Here is a 17,201-nt window from a genome sequence, read left to right as displayed (position 1 = left end):
GCCGCAGATGCTCAGGTTTCTCAGTGTATTCAAGTCCAAGGGATGGACAGAATTTTAGATACCATGGGGATGGTGCAGAAAGGTAGATGAACAGCCATGACCTTCTGAACAACACAGCAGGTTTGAAGGTTCGAGCGGCCTACCGATACTGCCCATATCTTAACTATTGCTCAACCTTTCCTTTATCTTCAAAACTGGGAAATAAATTAAATGCCATTTAGAATGTCTCTAAGGTCCAGAGTTCAGGGCCTGCTTTTACAATGCAGTTTCTGCAAAATAAATTTTCGTAGAACCCGGGTTCGGTTCTGGTCTCGGGTTACTGTCTGTGTGTTTGCGCTTCCTCCCCTTGTCTGTGTGGGTTCCTTCTGGGTGCGCCGGTTTCCTCTTGCAGTCCGGGGATGTGCGGGTTGGGTTGATTGGTCATGCTGGATTGACCCTTGTGTCGGGGGATTATCAGGGTGAGTGTGTGGGGTTGTGGGAGTAGGGTCTGGGTGGGTGCTGACTCGAGGGACCGAATGGCCTCCTTCTGCACTGTAGGGATTCTATGAAGCAGCTGTTGATGTTTAGGCTTCGTTCATGATCCTGAGGGACTCTTTCGGTGATATCCTTGATGCTAAGGTGATTGACATGCAACCATCATCTTTTGTGCTAGTTATGAGTTCAGCCATAGAATCATAGAGGCCCTACGGTATAGGGAGGGGCCATTTGGCCCATCGAGCCTGCACCGATCACAATCCCACCCAGGCCCTACCCCCATATCCCTACATATTTTACCCACTAATCCCTCTAACCTACACATCTCAGGACACTGGGGTGCAATTTAAGCATGGCCGGTCGGCCTGGCCCGCACATCTTTGGACTGTGGGGGGGAACCGGGGCGCCCGGGGGGGGCCCACGCAGACACGGGGGGGGTGGGCGGGCTTCACACGGACAGTGACCCAGGCCGGGAGTCGAACCCAGGTCCCCGGAGCGTGCTAACCACTGTGCTACCATGCAGCCTCAGTGGTGGATTTCCATTGACTTGAATTTCACTAGGTTTCATTAATGCCACATTCAGTCTAATGCAGCCTTGATGCCAAGGGGAGTCACTCTCACCTCATCTGTGGTGATCAGCTCCTTTTTTCTATTCATTTGTGGGTCATGGGCATTGCTGGCTGGGCCAGCATATATTGCTCATCCCTAGTTGCCTGAGGGCAGTTGAGAGACAACCACATTGTTGTGGCTGTGGAAACACATGTAGGTCAGATGGGGTAAGGATGGCAGATTTCCTTCCCTAAAGGACACTAATGAACTAGATGGGTTTTTCCAACAATCGCCAATGGTTTCATAGTCAACAACAGATTTTTAATTCCAGATAAATCACACATAGAATTACCAAGTTATAGAAGAGGGAAAATCCCGATAATGAGAAGTGTGTCGATCCCAGTCATGCACCAGGAGAAATGTGCAAAATTACCCAGTATTATAGTGAAGGGTGCAAAACCAACATTGTTTGGAAGAAACTGGTTTGCAGCACTCAAGTTAAACTGAAACAAGCTTTTTCACATTGATGCAAAATACACGATGCAAAATGACACGAATGTCAAATATACTCAGGCGTTTAGAAAAACTGGCAAACTAATTCAATGATGATGAATGGCCCAGAGGAACACAAGACCAGATTTTTTTTATTCATTCATGGGACATGGTTGTTACTGGCTGGCCAGCATTTGCTGCCCCTTGAGAAGGTGGTATGGTGAGCTGCCTTCTTGAATCACTACAGCCCATGTGCTATGGGTTGACCCACAGTGCCATTAGGGAGGGAATACTAGGATTTTGACCAGCAATGTCAAAGCGAAGGAACGACCAATATTTCCCAAGTCAGGATGGTGAGTGGCTCAGAAGGGGACTTGCGGGTAGTGGTGTTCCCATGTATCTGGTGCCCTTGTCCTTCTAGATGGAACTGGTCATGGGTTTGAAAGGTGCTGTCTAAAGATCTTTGGTGAATTGCTACAGTGCATCTTGTAGATTGTACACACTGCTGCTACTGAGCTTCGGTAATGGGAGATTGAACATTTGTGGATGTGATGCCAATCAATCGGGCTGCTTTGTCCTGGATGCGGGCCTCCTGTCCAATTCTTTACTCTCTATAAGAGAAAGTAGAGCAAGAACGGAAAAGACTTGAGACTGAGAACTTTATCTCTAAAGGAGAACAGAGTAATTGGGCTACTCTCATATTGGTAGTACCAAAGTCAGATGGTTGTGTGAGAATATGTAAGGTCACTAAATAAATGAGGCAGTGCTCGACAGACTGGAGGGACTGATTGTGGACAAGTCACCAGGACCGGATGGAATGCATCCGAGAGTTCTGAAAGAAATGGCGGAGGTGATAGTGGATGCCTTGGTGGTTATTTTCCAGACTTCGCTGGATTCCGGGGAAGTGCCGGAAGATTGGAAAGCGGCTAATGTTACGCTGTTGTTTAAGAAGGGTGCCAGGCAAAAGGCAGGGAATTATAGGCCGGCTAGTTTAACGTCTGTTGTAGGTAAAATGTTAGAATCCGTCATCAAGGAGGAAATAGAGAGGCATCTTGAGGGGAATTGCTTGATAGAGCAGACGCAGCACGGTTTCGTTAAGGGGAAGTCGTGTCTGACAAATTTGTTGGAGTTCTATGAGGATGTGTCTAGGGCGGTGGATAGAGGAGAGCCGGTGGATGTGGTCTTTCTTGATTTTCAGAAGGCGTTTGACAAGGTACCTCACAAGAGGTTGTTGCAGAAGGTAAGGGGGCATGGAGTTGGGGGTAGGGTGTTAGCGTGGATAGAGGATTGGTTGTCAAATAGGAGACAGAGAGCGGGGGTTAATGGGTGCTATTCGGATTGGCGGTTGGTGACTAATGGAGTGCCCCAGGGGTCGGTGCTGGGGCCTCAGCTATTTACCATTTATATAGATGATCTGGAAGAGGGAACCGAGTGTATGGTGTCGAAATTTGCTGATGACACCAAGATTGGTGGAACGGCAAATTGCGCGGAGGGTGTGGAGAGTCTGCAGAAGGATCTAGATAGGCTGGGCGAATGGGCCAGGAAATGGCAAATGGAATTTAATGTTGGCAAGTGCGAGGTGGTCCACTTTGGTAGGAATAACGGTAGGAAGGACTATTACTTATGGGGCGAAAAACTGCAGCAGGCGACGGTGCAGAGGGACCTCGGGGTCCTTGTGCATGAGTCGCAAAAACCCAGCCTGCAGGTGCAGCAGGTGGTCAGGAAGGCTAATGGGATGCTGGCCTTCATAGCGAGGGGGATTGAATATAAAAGTAGGGAGGTCTTGCTGCAGCTGTATAGGGCATTGGTGAGGTTGCAGCTGGAGTACTGTGTGCAGTTTTGGTCGCTGCACTTATGCAAGGATATTTTGGCCTTGGAGGGAATGCAGAGGAGGTTTACTAGGCAGATATCGGAGTTGAGGGGGTTGAGCTATGAGGAGGGGCTGAATAAACTAAGCTTGTACTCGTTAGAGTTTAGAAGAATGAGGGGAGATCTCATTGAGACGTATATGATGATGAATGGGATGGATAGGATAGAGGTGGAGAGGCTCTTCCCGTTCAGAAAGGACAGTAGGACTAGGGGGCACAGCCTCAAGATAAAGGGGGGGCAGTTTAGAATGGAGTTGAGGAGGAGCTTCTTCACTCAAAGGGTGGTGAATCTCTGGAATTCTCTGCCCGTTGAGGTGGTGGAGGCTGCCTCGCTAAATATTTTTAAGACGCGGGTTGATGGGTTTTTGATAAGCGAGGGGATTAAGGGTTATGGGGAGAGGGCGGGAATGTGGAACTGAGACACGACAGATCAGCCATGATCTTATTGAATGGCGGGGCAGGCTCGAAGGGCTGGATGGCCTACTCCTGCTCCTATTTCTTATGTTCTTATGTTCTGAGAGGGAAAGGGAATTACCACAGCGCACTTGATAGACAGGACTCTACTTGAGGCTCACTGCTGTCTTTTAGTAGCAGAAGCTAATAAGCTCATTATTGGGATGCCAAATGGACAGAAGAATTGTACAAAAAGCTTCTTTTACCTCTGGAACCTGGTCTAAATCCAATGAATTTCCGCGGTGATATGGTGGTTAGCACTGCAGCCCCACAGCAGCAGGAACCTGGGTTCAATTCCAGCTTCGGGACACTGTCTGTGCTGAGTCTGCACGTTCTCCCCATGTCTGCTTGGGTTTCCTCCCACAATCCGAAAGACATACTGGTTAGATGCATTGGCCATGCTAAATTATCCCTCAGTGTACCCAAACAGATGCCAGAGTGGCGACTAGGGGATTTTCACAGTAACTTCATTGCAGTGTTAATATAAGCCTACATCACAGAGTCTCTATCGTGCAGGAGGCCGCCATTTGGCCCATTGAGTCTGTACCAATCACAATCCTACCCAGGCCCTTTCCCCATAACCCCACTGATTTACCCTGATACGAAGGGGCAACTTAGCAAGGCCTATCAACCTAATCCGCACAGCCTTGGACTGTGGGAGGAAACTGAAGCACCCAGAGGAAACCCACGCAGACCCAGGAAGAACATGTAAACTCCACACAGACAGTGACCCGAAGTCAAAATTGAACCCAATTCCCTGGTGCTGTGAGCAGCACTGCTAACCACTGTGTCACCCAAGATTTGGCACTAATAAATAAATTTTTAAAAATTAAAATTTGTTCAGCTTGATGCCAGTGCAGACATGATGGGCCAAAGCGCCTCATGCTGTGTTGTAAAACTCTACGACACTATGCACATGATTTATCTCCAAATATTGGCTGTTATGCTCTCAGGCATTTTGTGTGTTTCAGGTAATCAGCATTCAGAAACTCCCTGGCCAGAGTGAGACACGAGTCAACATGGATTCCCCAGCCTCAGACAAATCCTGTGTCTCAAATTCCTGATGTGGGTATGCCGGTGTTGGACTGGCGTAAACACAGTAAAAAGTCTGACAACACCAGGTTTTAGTCCAACCTATTTATTTGATAATATACTCGCAAGCTTTCGGGTTAGCCCTTTCGTCAGGCGAATGGAGAGTTCTGGCCTCAGACAGAGCATATAAAGCACAGACAGTTTAGAGATTACTGATTAGAATGCGAATCCTTACACCTAACCTGCTGTTCAAGACCTGAAGTGGCTGATAATGTGAGTGGAAGGAGCACTGATCACAGTTTAAAGAGATGTGTATTGTCTCCAGACAGTACAGTAAGTGAGGCACTGATCACAGTTTAAAGAGATGTGTATTGTCTCCAGACAGTACAGTAAGTGAGGTTTTGCAAACCTCCACCAGGTACATGGTAAATACTCTTGCAACTCGGCCAACATTGTCTACCTGATATGTTGCAAGAAAGGATGTCCCGAAGCATGGTACATTGGGGAGACCATGCAGATGCTACGACAACGGATGAATGAACATCGCTCGACAGTCACCAGGCAAGACTGTTCCCTTCCTGTTGGCGAACACTTCAGTGGTCACGGGCATTCAGCCTCTGACCTTCGGGTAAGCATTCTCCAAGGCGGCCTTCACGACACACGACAGCGCAGAGTCGCTGAGCAGAGACTGATAGCCAAGTTCCGCACACATGAGGACGGTCTCAACAGGGATCTTGGGTTCATGTCGCACTATCTGTAACCCCCGTGACTTGCCTGGGTTTGCAAAACCTCACTTACTGTACTGTCTGGAGACAATACACATCTCTTTAAACTGTGATCAGTGCTCCTTCCACTCACATTATCAGCCACTTCAGGTCTTGAACAGCAGGTTAGGTGTAAGGATTCGCATTCTAATCAGTAATCTCTAAACTGTCTGTGCTTTATATGCTCTGTCTGAGGCCAGAACTCTCCATTCGCCTGACGAAGGGGCTAACCCGAAAGCTTGCGAGTATATTATCAAATAAATAGGTTGGACTAAAACCTGGTGTTGTCAGACTTTTTACTGTCTCAAATTCCTTACAGGGGCTTGAATTCCCGACAAGTCTTTATCAGCTCACCCCGTTCCACATTAGCTTGGTAAATAGTCTGCCTCCTAGCAAACTAGATCATGTGCCCATGACCTCATTCTGGATGACTGCATCCAAATTCTACACCTTACTGAAACTTAGAGCACTAACGGCAACTTTATCTTTCCCCAAAGTCATTCCAGGCTGCATATTTCACCAGGCCTTCCACTTGGATTTAGCTGCTTTCTCATCATGGCTCATTCTTATGCACCTAGCAATTCCCCACCCAATGCATAATTGCAGATGAGTACATCTGAAAGGGAACTAGACACTGAGGGAAGACTGATCTACAGTACTACCAACACCCTGCCCCCACTCATGCTGAAAATAAAACTGTGGGTCTCTTATCTTTTACTTCCATTTTACTTAAATTTATGCTCAAAACAAAAATATGTCTTGTGTTATAAACCACCCAGCATACAAAACCATCCAGAGAACACAAGAAACAAGCCAACATGTCAATGACTTAACTTGTAGGCAGCACACTGCTGCTTCACAGCGCCAGGGACCCAGGTTCGATTCCTGGCTTGGATTACTGTCTGTGTGGAGTTTGCACATTCTCCCTGTGTCAATATAGGTTTCCTCCCACAGTCTGGTTAGGTGCACTGGCAACGCTAAATTCTCCCTCAGTGTACCTGAACAGGTGCCGGAATGTGGCAACCAGGGGATTTTCACAGTTACTTCATTGCACTGTTAATGTAAGCCTAATTGTGACAGAGGAACTTAAATCTATAAACTTAAACTTTACATCTGTGAACTGGAACACTCCAAGTATTAGAGAAAAGCCTTGTTACATTAGGAAGTGGTTAGACAGAAAAGGATTGATTAGTTATAAAGAAAGGTACATAGAATAGGCTTCAATCAGTTGTAGATACAACTGAGACTAACACGAACATAGGAAAGTCTTGCCAGGTAGGATCCTCACAGTGCAAAAAGAGACCATTTGGCCCAACAAGTCTACACGAACTCTCCAAAACAACATCCCATACAGGCTCTCTCCTCTGCCCCATCTCCGTAACCCCATGGCGCTACCATTGCTAATCCACCTATCCTGCACATCTTTAGAGTGTAGGATGAAACACCTGGAGCACCCAGAGTAAGATACTGTGGGAACATGCAAACTCCACATAGACAGTCACCCAAGGCTGGAATCGAGCCCGGGCCCCTAATGCTGTGAGGCAGTAGCGTTGGTGCTAACCAGTGCTAAACAACTTTATCTTTTAACATCATTTTTCTTCTTTCCAATTGTAATCTGTGGCTTATCAGAGCAAAGTTTGGTACATTTTAATCCTGAAGTGGACTTGACTGTCTCCACAGACCTGCGGAATTTTTCCACCACTTTCTGCTTTTATTTAAAATGACTGAAAACTCGAGTTGGATTTTATGCTCCGTCCTTGTTCTTTTTGCAAGCTATATTCTGTGCGTTTCAGGGGTGGGTTGTTTGATGATGAAGCCACACTTACGTGAAGTCCTGCAAGATGACACGAGCAGGTTTAAAAGGCACTTCAACATTTTGGTGTTGTGTCACCTTCCAGTTCAGTATGTTTTCAACATCATCTTTTTTCACAAGGAAACAGTCACAGTTTCTGATTGCTGCTTCCAGGAGCACTCGGATGGAGAACGGCAAACGTGCTATCGAAGGAAAGAGAAAAGTAACAATGCAATCATCACAGGCTATAAGTTACATGAGCAGAAGAATAAGCTTTTGAGAAACTGATGATGGTTAGGCAGGTAGCAGCAGAATTAGTAAAGAAATAGTGGGATAGGAAATGGTGGAGCAGTAACTTGTATTCATATAGCACCTTTACCCAAATAAAAGGTTTGATTGGATTTGTTATTGTCGCATGTATTGGAATACAGTGAAAAGTATTGTTTCTGGCACGCTATACAGACAAAGCATACCATTCACAGAGAAGGAAAGGAGAGAGTGCAGAATGTAGTGTTACAGTCATAGCTAGGCTGTAGAGAAAGATAAATTTAGCGCGAGGTAAGTCCATTCAAAAGTCTGATGGCAAAAGAGAAGATTCCAGAGATAAAAGGAGCTGTTTTCAGTTCTTGAATACATCCTGTGTTCCCGGAAACAAAGTTTAACACTAAGTTACACGAGGAGATGATAGGACGCATAACCAAAAGAATGTTTGAAAAGGTAGGTTTTCACCGCGTCTTAATGGAAGAGAGACGAATGTGGATACAGAGAGCTTTAGGGAGGGAATTCCAAAGCTGAGGGCCTTGACAGTTGAACGACATTGAAATGGTGAGGGTTGAACAGCCAATGTGCTGATGCATCAGTAAGTGTATGCTCTGGCAATTACATTAAAGCTAATTCTTCATTAAAGACAGGTGTTGGCTACTGGCTCAATCTCCAACAGAGTATAAATGGATGCAGCAGGAGTCGGAAAATGATAAGGAGTTTGCAAGTCTGTAAGCTAGATGGAGAATAAACTTGCTGAATGTAAAAGACAAGTTCCCTCAATCATACACTAACTGTTAATATTAACAGAGTTCCATCAAAAATATGTCTGCATTCACTAGATTGTCATCAGACTACCAACCAGCAGAAAGGAAAACCTTTCTAATTCACTATATTTTCTCAGGTCTGTGGGCTAATCACTTTGCTGCCAAATCAACAGCTTTTTCTTGTACTTGCCACTGATGTAACTTGCGAAAAACAGGCAGATTAGGAAATTACATGTTATAAATAGTGGATGCTCCTTTTTCACACAAAAAAAAATCATTTCTGCTACTTTGCACCACCATGCATCACTATTTAACTTTAGGGGAGGCATTGGCCTAGTGATTTTATCGCTGAACTATTAATTCAGAAACTCAGCTAATGTTCTGGGGGACCCAGACTCGAATCCCACTACGGCAGACGGTGGAATTTGAATTCAATAATTAGAAAAAGGGAAGAATTTACAGAATACAATGGAAAGTTCAATGAGTTTTCCTCACCATATCTGACATCTTCCAGTTTGGTCAGATTGTAGAACTTCTTTTCTTTCCAATTAGGATCAAGGGGTTCCAAGAGGTTGACGTAGGGATTTTTCACCATCGTTAACATGCCCAATGGACTAAACAGATCACCTAAAATATACAAACATTCCACACATTACCAAGTGATGACTGAGTTGGAGGACTTAGCAATTTACATAATGATTTGGTTTTGACCAATTTTTGTGACAGAAATACTGTCAAATAGTTGTTACGCAATGCCAGATATTGTTTAACAATACCTTTGATGGTAAAGTGGATAAGATGAAAATTAGTCAACAGTATAGCTGACTTTGTCAAGAGAAAATAAAGGAATTAAAATTTGAACAAAACTGGATATAAATCAAAACCATCATCAATACAAAAGGTGTGTATTATGCCATTAAGTTCTGCCCAGTGTTCAGTTCCATTCCTCAGACAGTGAAATAATCCATGTCTACATGCAGCAAGGAGGCCTGGACAATATCCAATCTTAGTATCACAGGTACAGATCAGCTATCAGCCTATTAACCTATCAACCCACCTCAGTTTCACAACTCTCAATATCCTTGCCTGCCAAACATCTGTTAACAAGGAACAGAAAGCGCTGAAAAAAATCAGTTGGTCTGGCAGCAATTGTGGAGCGAGAAACAAGGGTTAAGAGCCTAAATTTTTCAGATGGCATCCTTTCCCAGCATCTAAAGAGGCAGTGAGGAAATCAGCCCCATCCTCAAGAGGATGTCCCACCTTAGCGAGCTGCCAGCCAATCAACAAGAGCTCCAGTGGACAGACAAGGAAGCACTTGAAGATATCTTAATCTAAATCCTGGCACAGAGAACAAGGTACGTTTTGGAGGGGGTGGTCCGAAGGTGGAGAAGGTAAGAAAGGCCTGGGGGCGGGGGGGGTCAGAAAGGGGCGATTGGGGTGTCTGGAGAAAGGCTGGTGGCAGGGTGGGGGGAGGTGGAGCAAGATGGGGCTTCTGATGGAGAGGCATCAGGTGCGCATGTCGCTTCCCCACCACTCCCCGAAATCTGGGACTAGTATTTTTCAGAATTCCCAGTTAAATCCTCCTGTCAACCTAAAAATTGAGGTTGTAAGGGAGACAGCCCTTGAGTATCCAGTTAAGTGCCTCAACTGACGCAAGAGTGGGCTTCTTGTGCAAAGCCTTGCTCACCCCAATATAAAACCACTTGGCGACTTTCAACAAGACACCCCAATTAACTAACTGCAATGGAACGTCCATGGTTACGTTAGACTTGTACAGAATCTTAGACCACACTAGGTAAATCAAACTTGTATAGAATCTAGTTAAATCAATTTGTGTAGCATCTCAAACTACATTAGTGAAGTCAAACTTATGCAGAATCTTAATCAGATCACAGATGGGAGTACTATGAACATTTCTGTACATTATAGAAAGATGTGGAGATGCTGGCGTTGGACTGGGGCAAACACAGTAAGAAATCTCAACACCGGGTTGGACTTTAACCTGATGCTGTGAGACTTCTTACTGTTACTTCATTATAGAAAGGACATAGAGACACTGGAGAAGATGCAAACTAGATTTACAGAATGATCCCAAAAGTGAGGTTAAACTGATTTGTAAAGATTGAACTGGCTGAGGTAAAGATTGAGTGGCCAGTCAGAAGTCTTAGAGATTATAAAGGAGTTTGACACAATAGGCAGAGGGGAGATAATTGACTTATGGATGACCAGGGCTATCAAACTACAATAATCCTCAATCAATCCAGCAGAGAATTCTGGAGAAGCCTCTGTACACAGGGAGTATTTAGAATGTGGAACTTGCTATCACTTGGAATACCTGTGGCAAGACCATAGATACCTGTTTAACACAAAACTAGATAGGTACATGAGAGAGAAAGGGATAGAAGGATATACCTTCTATCCCTTTGTGAGATGAAAATGGAGGGAAGAGGCTTGTGTGGGACATAAATTGTCAGAATACACCAAGTGGGTCTGTTTGCTCTTTTCCTCTCAGCTCTGATGAAGGATCATCTAGACTCAAAATGTTGGTTCTATTCTCTCTCCATAAAGACGCTGTCAGACCTGCTGAGATTTTCCAACATTTTTCTGTTTTTGTTTCAGATTCTAGCATCCGCAGTATTTTGTGTTTATCTGGGTCTACTTCTGGGCTGTAAATCCTAAAGAATTCAATACCTCATCAACTTCTTCAGTTAACTTAAACACTTCAATTATAATCCTCTTAATACTCTCCTCAAGGGAAGCCTAATTAATGAAATATCTACTTCTTTCTTTCATACTACCATCCAAATATACACATTAGGAGCTGACTATGCATCAGACCTCAAGTATAGATACTATCTGAGATCAGGGGTGGAACTAACATTTTAAATTTTAACCTGCCTTGCACAACCAGGGACTGTTGCCTCACACCACCAGGGACCCGGGTTCAATTCCCAGCTTGGGTCAATGTCTCTGTAGAGTACGTGTCTCCGTGTGTTTCCACTGGTTGTTCCAGTTTCCTCCCACAGTCTGAAATACATGCTGGTTAGGTGCATTAGCCATGTTAAATTCTCCCTCAGTGTACCCGAACAGACACCACAGTGTGACAACTAGGGGATTTTCACAGCAAGTTCATTGCAGTGTTAATGTAAGCCTACTTGTGACATTCATAAATAAACTTATGAATCAATTCAAAAGAAAAGTAGAACTTTTCCAAGTCAGGCCAGGAAATTAACATAGTGAATAGTGTACTGCACTAAACTTTCATTAACCGCTAAGCTGCACTAAATCCCAATTCCCATACCTCCTGAAAGAAAATAATGGAAGGAAAGAAAGTAAAACATCAAAAATCATTGCAAAATTTTCAATAATCTTTGCTGTACCAGAACCAAAAGTTGAAAACTTTAATATCACAATACTTTCCAAACTGATACCCATGAGATCTGCAGTTATATTGGTGTGTCTCGAGCCAGACATAACACACACTTCCAACAGTGTCCCAAGTTCTGTGCAGTACATTTGTCAACTTATTCATATGAAACAACTTGCACTGATATTGTGCCTTATCACCAGCTAAAAATGTGCTCAAGGCATCTCACAAGCCAATGACATACTTTTTTCTGTGTAATCACCTTTTACTAAGCAACCCAAATGCACCCAACACATACCCGAAAAGAGCAAGTGAAGTTAATTACTTTTTGCTGCCTTTGAAAAGAAATATTTAAGGGACAAAGGCATCACTGGCGAGGCCAGCTTTTATCATCCATTGCAAAGTGTCCTTGAGAAGGCGGCAATGAGTCACTTTCTTTAACTATAACGAGTCTGTGCGCGGGTGTGCCCACAGTGCTGTCAGGGAGGAAGTTTCAGAGTTTCACCCACAACACTGGTTGAGATGATTAGGAAAACACTCTCCTTTTTTGAGGAGCACAGTGCCTGCAGCAGTGCAGCACCCGCTAGGTACAACATCTGAAATGTGACCTTCCATAATGTGAACAGTGAGACTTTGAACAAACGTAGAGGAGAGAACGTACCAATCAACAGTTTTCCAATGAGTTCCCTCGCACACCAAGAAAGCAGAATCCTGCACCACTAAAGCTTATTTATTTATTAGTGTTACAAGTAGGCTTACATTAACATTGCAATGAAGTTACCGTGAAAATCTCCTAGTTACCATACTCCAGCGTCTGTTCGGGCACACCGAGGAAGAATTGAATACGGCCAATGCACTTAATCAGAATGTCTTTCAGGCTGTGGGAGGAAACCCACACAGACATGAGGAGAACTTGCAGACTCCGCACAGACCGTGACCCAAGCCAGGAACTGAACTCAGTTCCTTGGCGCTGTGAGGCAGCAATGCTAACCACTGCGCCACAAAACATTTTGATTGTGGCCAGCCGACTTCAAATTCTTAGCGTCACTGCAAGTTTCAAATGGAGAAAATGTAAAAAGCAATGATCGGGAGTCAAGTTCGAATTCCATCACAGCAGCTGGGCAACTTAAATTTAAGTAATTAAATAAATCTGGAATAAAAATTGCATCAGTAATGATGACCATGAAACTACTTGATTATCATACAGAAACCACCTAGTTCACTAATGCCCTTTAGGGAAGAGAATGCTGTCCTTGCATGGTCTGAACTATGACTTGAGACCGAGTAGTGTGGTTGGTTATTTAACTGCCCTCTGAAATGGCCTAGCAATCCACTCAGTCGCGCCAAACAGCAATGACAAATTATAATAAGCACTGCACAAACAGCAGCAGTTCAAGGCGGCTAACTTCTCAAGAGCAATTTATGACAAGCAACAAATTCCAGTCTCGCCAGCGATGCCCACATTCCACAAACAAATATAACAAGAGACACAGCCACAAATCCAAAGTACAATTTGGACATTTTCTTAAAAGCTTCAAGTTTCTCGGTGTTCAGATCACCAACAACCTGCCCTGGTCCCTCCATGCCAGCACTACAGTGAAGAAAGCCCACCAGCTCCTCTACCTTCCCAGGGGGCTAAGGAAATTTGGCATGTCCACTACGACTCTTACCAACTTTTACAGATGCACCATAGAAAGCATTCTTTTTGGTTATATCACAGCTTGGGTATGGCTCCTGCTCTACTCAAGACTGCAAGGAACTAGAAAAGGTTGTGAATATAGCCCAGTCCTTCACACAAAACCAGCCTCCCATTGACTCTGTCTACACTTTCCGCTGCCTCAGAAAAGCAGCCAGCATAATCAAGGACCCCAAGCACCTCAGACATAATCTCTTCCACTTTACTCCGTCAGGAAAAAGATACAAAAGTCTGAGGTCACATATCAATTGACTAACAAGCTGCTTCTTCCCTGCTGCCTCGCACTAAGTTGATCTTTCTCTACTCCCTGCACTTCATTCTGCACTCTCTGCTTTCCTTCTCTATGAACGGTATGTTTTGTCTGTATAGCAGGCAAGAAACAATACTTTTCACTGTGTACTAATACATGTAGCGATAATAAATCAAATATGGTTTATACACACAAACTTGCACCACGCAAATCATAGCACTTAAAGAAAACATTTAGCAATCACCTCTCGAGACCTGTTGGAATGACAAACCAGAAGTCAATGGAATCTGTATCATGTACTGCTCCACAATACTGTTAGAGAACTCTGATGATTTGTTTGTTTAAGAAAGTGAGATCTCAGATTTACTATGCTGCAAGGTATCAAGAAGCTTAGATAGTTTATCGCCAGCTTAAACCTGTGGGTGTGTTGCTGATTCCTAACACATTCCTGTGCTTTATCGTATACACAGACTTTGAAGATTACTTTGTCAACTGTTTACATTTTTCTCAGCAGAGGTGTTAATGCAGGCAAATGATTCATTTAAGCTAAGCAAACATGGTCTTGTTCTGAACTGAGTAGCAATTAAAACAGGTCTGTACATTAACAGATAGGCAGATTTCTTTCCACATTTCAGCATGTGATAACCAAATTGAGAAAACTGTCATAACAACACTGTTGATAAACAGGTTGCACAGTGATTTCCATTCAATTGGCAAAACTTGTTCTGGAGGTTCTAGCAAGGCTGAGTAACTTTACAGTGCAATACATGCCTTAACTGTTGAAATCTTGACAAAGGTCATGCACTTTATTCATGTCCTTCTGAACTCTTAGGTACTGTCTAAACCAGCAGTAAATAGCCTTTGTTAGATGTCAGAGTTTAGCCAGCAATCATTCCCAGTCGTGTTTTACTATTTAAATATATAGCTAACAGTTATACTTACCAATTTAAGATAGTCAATTGAGCTCATAACGTGACTAATTTACACTGCCTGAAGTGACATACATTCAAATACAGGAATCTGTTCTTTGCACAAGGAACAGGTTTTAGTCTGCCATCTTTTTAGTTACTTGGGAGCCTATAGATCCCTATTACACTCTGACCAAAGCATCACCATGCAGAAAGTATATCAAATCAATCAATGCCCTTTTCTCCTGTCATATAAATTGCTGTGATAGTTTGAAATTTGGTTTTCTTGTGTTTGCCCTGATGAGCCCCAGACGAAAAGCTTCAGCAGCACATCTCCCTTCTCAGTAATATTTAAACATGAGTAAAATAAGTTCAGTAAAAATTAGTCATTGAACTCTTCCCCTGTCCTGCTCCCAGGGAGCACATCTCAATGTCAACAAAACGAAGGAGAGGGTCATTGAATTCAGGAAGCGTAGTGGACATGCCCTGCCTACATCAATTGGGACAAAGTGGAAATGGTCGCAAGCTACAAGTTTCTAGGTGTCCAGATCACCAACAACCAATCCTTGTCCCTCCATGCTGATGCTGCAGTTAAGAAAGCGCATCAACCCTTCTACTTTCTCAGTATGTCTGCTACAACTCTCACCAACTTTTACAGATGCATCATAGAAAGCATTTTTTCTGGTTGTATCACAGCTTGGTATGGCTTCTGCTCTGCCCAAGACTGCAAAAAAACTACAAAGGGTCGTGAACAAAACCCAGTACATTATGTCAATCAGCCTCCCCTCCACCGAATCTGTGTACGCTTACTTGGAAAAGCAGCCAGCATAATCAAGGACCCTATGCACCTCGGGAATAATCTTTTCCATCTTCTTCCATCAGAAAAAAGATACAAAAGTGAGGTCACATACCAACAACAGCTTCTTCCCTGTTGCCATCAGACTTTTGAATGGACCTACCTCGCATTAAGTTGATCTTTCTCTACACCCTAGTTATGACCGTAACACTACATTCTGCACTCTCTCATTTCCTTCTCTGTATATGGTGTGCTTTGTCTGCTATAGCTCGCAAGAAACACTGCATGTGACAATATATCCCAATACATGTAATCTTAATAAATCAAATCCAAAATAAGGTATTAATAAACAAGAAATGCTCCACCTGCATTCTGGGCAATCATACCAACCAGCATAGGGCTGATTAAACAAACTCAATGGAATATGACTGAAACAAACCAGCAAGCCTGATCAACCTAGCTAATGCTCCCTGGCAGGAAGGTTTGATTTACATAGAACTAACATTTGGAACTACCATCGCAATTCTGTCCCCACCTTCTGCATGGACACTGGCACTTTCCCGAAGTTCCATCTGACCAAGGTCACAACACAAGCCTTGTGCATATGCAGTTTGGCCAGTCCCCTAAACTCTGTTCCTGCATCATGACTCAAGATTTGCCTGTAATATTGCCACTATACAGGAACATGCACACCCTAGGCCCTCCTGTAGGGCTGTCTACACAGCTGCCATTATACAGGACCCTGAACTTTACCCCAGCCCAGTCTGCATTGCTACCATTGTACAGGACCCTGCACTTTACCCCCAGCCCTGTTTGCATTGCTGCCATTGCACAGGACCCTGCACTTTATCCCCGAGTCCTGTCTGCATTGCTACCATTGCATAGGACCCTGCACTTTACCCCCAGCCCTGTCTGCATTGCTGTCATTGCACAGGACCCTGCACTTTATCCCCGAGTCCTGTCTGCATTGCTACCATTGTACAGGACCCTGCACTTTATTCCCAGCCCTGTCTGCATTGCTGTCATTGCACAGGACCCTGCACTTTATCCCCGAGTCCTGTCTGCATTGCTACCATTGTACAGGACCCTGCACTTTATTCCCAGCCCTGTCTGCATTGCTGCCATTGTACAGGACCCTGCACTTTACCCCCAGCCCTGTCTGCATTGCTACCATTATACAGGACGCTGCACTTTACCCCCGAGTCCTGTCTGCATTGCTGTCATTGCACAGGACCCTGCACTTTACCCCCAGCCCTGTCTGCATTGCTGTCATTGTACAGGACCCTGCACTTTACCCCCAGCCCTGTCTGCATTGCTGTCATTGTACAGGACCCTGCACTTTACCCCCGAGTTCTGTCTGCATTGCTGCCATTGTACAGGACCCTGCACTTTACCCCCAGCCCAGTCTGCATTGCTGTCATTGCACAGGACTCTGCACTTTACCCCCGAGTTCTGTCTGCATTGCTGCCATTGTACAGGACCCTGCACTTTACCCCCAGCCCAGTCTGCATTGCTGTCATTGTACAGGACCCTGCACTTTATCCCCGAGTCCTGTCTGCATTGCTGTCATTGCACAGGACCCTGCACTTTACCCCCAGCCCTGTCTGCATTGCTGTCATTGCACAGGACCCTGCACTTTACCCCCAGCCCAGTCTGCATTGCTGTCATTGCACAGGACCCTGCACTTTACCCCCAGCCCTGTCTGCATTGCTGCCACTACACATTTGCCCGG

At 44.5% G+C, this 17,201-nt stretch overlaps 1 protein-coding gene across 3 annotated transcripts in view; it reads right to left on the bottom strand.

The window, feature by feature from the left end:
• Positions 1–17,201, bottom strand: part of aco1 (aconitase 1, soluble) — a 71,732-nt gene that overhangs the window by 42,723 nt on the left and 11,808 nt on the right. For 2 of the 3 annotated variants that reach the window (XM_080188410.1, XM_080188409.1), the window contains exons 2-3: positions 8,948–9,079; positions 7,459–7,627 (exon numbers count right to left, since the gene is read on the bottom strand). In XM_080188410.1, the coding sequence (XP_080044536.1) occupies positions 7,459–7,627; positions 8,948–9,056 (278 nt within the window). In that variant the 5' untranslated portion in view covers positions 9,057–9,079. Of the gene's footprint in view, positions 1–7,458; positions 7,628–8,947; positions 9,080–11,350; positions 11,442–17,201 lie in introns of those variants that run through there. The other variant, XM_080188411.1, reaches the window with a different exon arrangement.

The sequence above is a fragment of the Carcharhinus amblyrhynchos genome, chromosome 5 (genome assembly GCF_965287045.1).
Source record: "Carcharhinus amblyrhynchos chromosome 5, sCarAmb.v2.hapA, whole genome shotgun sequence".
Lineage (NCBI taxonomy): Eukaryota > Metazoa > Chordata > Chondrichthyes > Carcharhiniformes > Carcharhinidae > Carcharhinus > Carcharhinus amblyrhynchos.
Note: the sequence above shows the minus strand (reverse complement) of the source record. Positions and strands in the feature narration are given on the sequence as shown.